The 2,332-nt window shown below is 46.3% G+C and overlaps 1 protein-coding gene across 1 annotated transcript in view; it reads left to right on the top strand.

The window, feature by feature from the left end:
- ASB13 (ankyrin repeat and SOCS box containing 13) overlaps positions 1–1,247 on the top strand; it is a 12,522-nt gene extending 11,275 nt beyond the window's left edge. Inside the window, exons 5-6 of the mRNA XM_006862789.1 lie at positions 316–507; positions 1,120–1,247. Of these exons, the coding sequence (XP_006862851.1) occupies positions 316–507; positions 1,120–1,247 (320 nt within the window). The remainder of the gene's footprint in view (positions 1–315; positions 508–1,119) is intronic.
- Positions 1,248–2,332: the final 1,085 nt, after the last annotated feature.

Raw genomic sequence — 2,332 nt, 5'->3', positions numbered from 1 at the left:
GCCTTCCAACCTTCTAAGTATTCCTTTATATGCGGTTCAGAGTTCTGGGACCAGCCCCTGAGCCTGCTTGGTCAGGTATTCTGTGTTGTTGTTGGCGGAGCTCTCTGCTATACATCCACCCGATCCGCCATCTTGTTTGTTCTCGCCTAAAGTAACTCTTGCTTTCAAGTTTTGAAAAAGCTGCAGTAGAGTCTATTCTGATTTTGTTTGTGGCTGTGGAGTGCCTTTGTAAACTGCTAAGAGTCAAAGTATGTCAGCTTTTCTCTTGGCCTAAGTTTTTCTCTTTGGTGGTATTTGCTCCCCGTCTGGATCCAGGGGCCAATGTGAATGCTGCAAAACTTCACGAGACAGCCCTTCACCATGCAGCCAAGGTGAAGAATGTGGACCTCATTGAGATGCTCATTGAGTTTGGAGGGAACATCTATGCCCGAGACAACAGAGGGAAGAAGCCTTCTGACTACACATGGAGCAGCAGCGCCTCAGCCAAGTGCTTTGAGTACTACGAAAGTGAGACCAGGTTTTTCTCTCAAAGTATTTACACCAGCCAGGCTACCGGGGACCTCTGGGCTATTTCTCATCTCTCCTCCCTGCTTTTGCTATCCTTCCTTGAACTCCAGTTGAGGTCTTTGCCTGTAACTCCAAGGTTGCCTTTAATCCCTTCACCTTTAGAGTGCATTTCAACCACTGTGTCTGCTGGAGCTGTTTTGTGCTACTGCATATGCTCTTACAAGGCTCTGTTGTAACTGTAACTGATTCACTAATGAGAGTAGCAGAAAGCACCAACCCAGGCACTAAACCTTCCACCAGCCCTCATTTGACTACAAGTTTTACAGACGAGCGTTAGTTCTTTGCTGACATATCTGTGTGCTGAATTATAACATAATGACTCAAAAAATTAATTAAATCCCAGTGGACCTCAACCGAATTCTACTTCCTGATCTTCCTACCTCTGGTCCTTGACTGTCCATAATAGTAACCTTCCAGATAAGGCATGTAGCCCATCTCCAATGGAAACGGGGGCTTTTTCAGTCCCACCTAGAATGTACTATGTTTAAGGGTATGATACCATTTCCTTAAACTGTCCTCCCGTACGTTCTTGTTCTTTGGTTTTTTTTTCAGAGACACCTCTGACCCTGTACCAGCTTTGCAGAGTGAGCTTGAGGAAGGCCACTGGTGTCCGAGGACTGGAGAAAATCGCCAAGTTGAACATCCCTCCCCGGCTCATTGATTACCTTTCCTACAACTGAGCCACAGGACCCAGGGGCCAGGAGCAGACTGATGATTTGGCCTGCACTGCTACCCAGCCAGGGGTGGAAAAGGATTCCGACTTGTTTGTCAGGAGTGGTGTCATTGTTATAAATAGAGCAAGAGTCCCTCAAGTCCCTTCTGCTTCTCCTCATTCTTCTTTTCTCCAGAATCCTGGAGGGTATTTCCAAACAGGGTTTCCAACTAGTTCATTCAGGGGTCTGCACTCCCACCTCAAAAATACTGAATCAGAATCTATATTTTAACTAGATCTATAGTGTGGCACTGTGGGCTAATGCACTGGACTGCAAAGCCAGTTTGAACCGCAAGGTTGGTGGTTCAAGCTCCCTATACAGGATCACTGTGAGTCAGAACCCACTCAACAGCACTTAACAACAACAATATTAAGAATCACCAGGAGGCCAAACAGGAATAAACTGGTTTGAAATCCTGTTTCCAAGACATTAAGAAGGCCCAGCCTCCATTTCCATTGTGGTTGTGACCCTGTACTTGTCCTCCCTACAACTTAGGCGTTAGCTCCTGTGTGATTGCAGCCAACCTGTTTTCTTCTTTTTACCGACCCTCTTCAAAGTCCTAAGACAAGGCCAAATTGCTCTAGAAGCAAAGGCAAAAGCCAGGCAGGACTGGGGATTCAGGCCGCTGCTATTGAGGAATAGTACAGAAGCTACAGGTCACAGATGCCTGTCCAGCCTGGGTGAACGTGGCCCACTGAACAGGGTTTGGCCTCTCTGTGCTCACAGGGAGAAGCCTGTGCTCCAGAGCTGGGCTGAATGGGAGGCTGGGGCCCTGGTCTAACCAGGTGACATCTTTCTACCTGGAGCAACAACAGGCACTTTGTAAAGCCCACCTGTGCTGAGATAGATCCATCACTCAGGGAGCATTATACTGGTCTTATTGGGGGAAAGCTCAGGCTTTTTGTTCCCCACAACTAGGATAGTGTTTCTTAGGACGTTTTTCTTCAGTTTTAGGTCTCGCCACTTATAAAAAGTGACACAGAATGTTAAAATAAAAAAACTTAAGAATATATGTAGGATACAACCTAAGGTGTTGTTAATGAATCTTTAAA

Source organism: Chrysochloris asiatica, unplaced genomic scaffold (genome assembly GCF_000296735.1).
Source record: "Chrysochloris asiatica unplaced genomic scaffold, ChrAsi1.0 scaffold00050, whole genome shotgun sequence".
Taxonomy (NCBI): domain Eukaryota; kingdom Metazoa; phylum Chordata; class Mammalia; order Afrosoricida; family Chrysochloridae; genus Chrysochloris; species Chrysochloris asiatica.
This window is presented reverse-complemented; position numbering and strand designations above follow the sequence as displayed.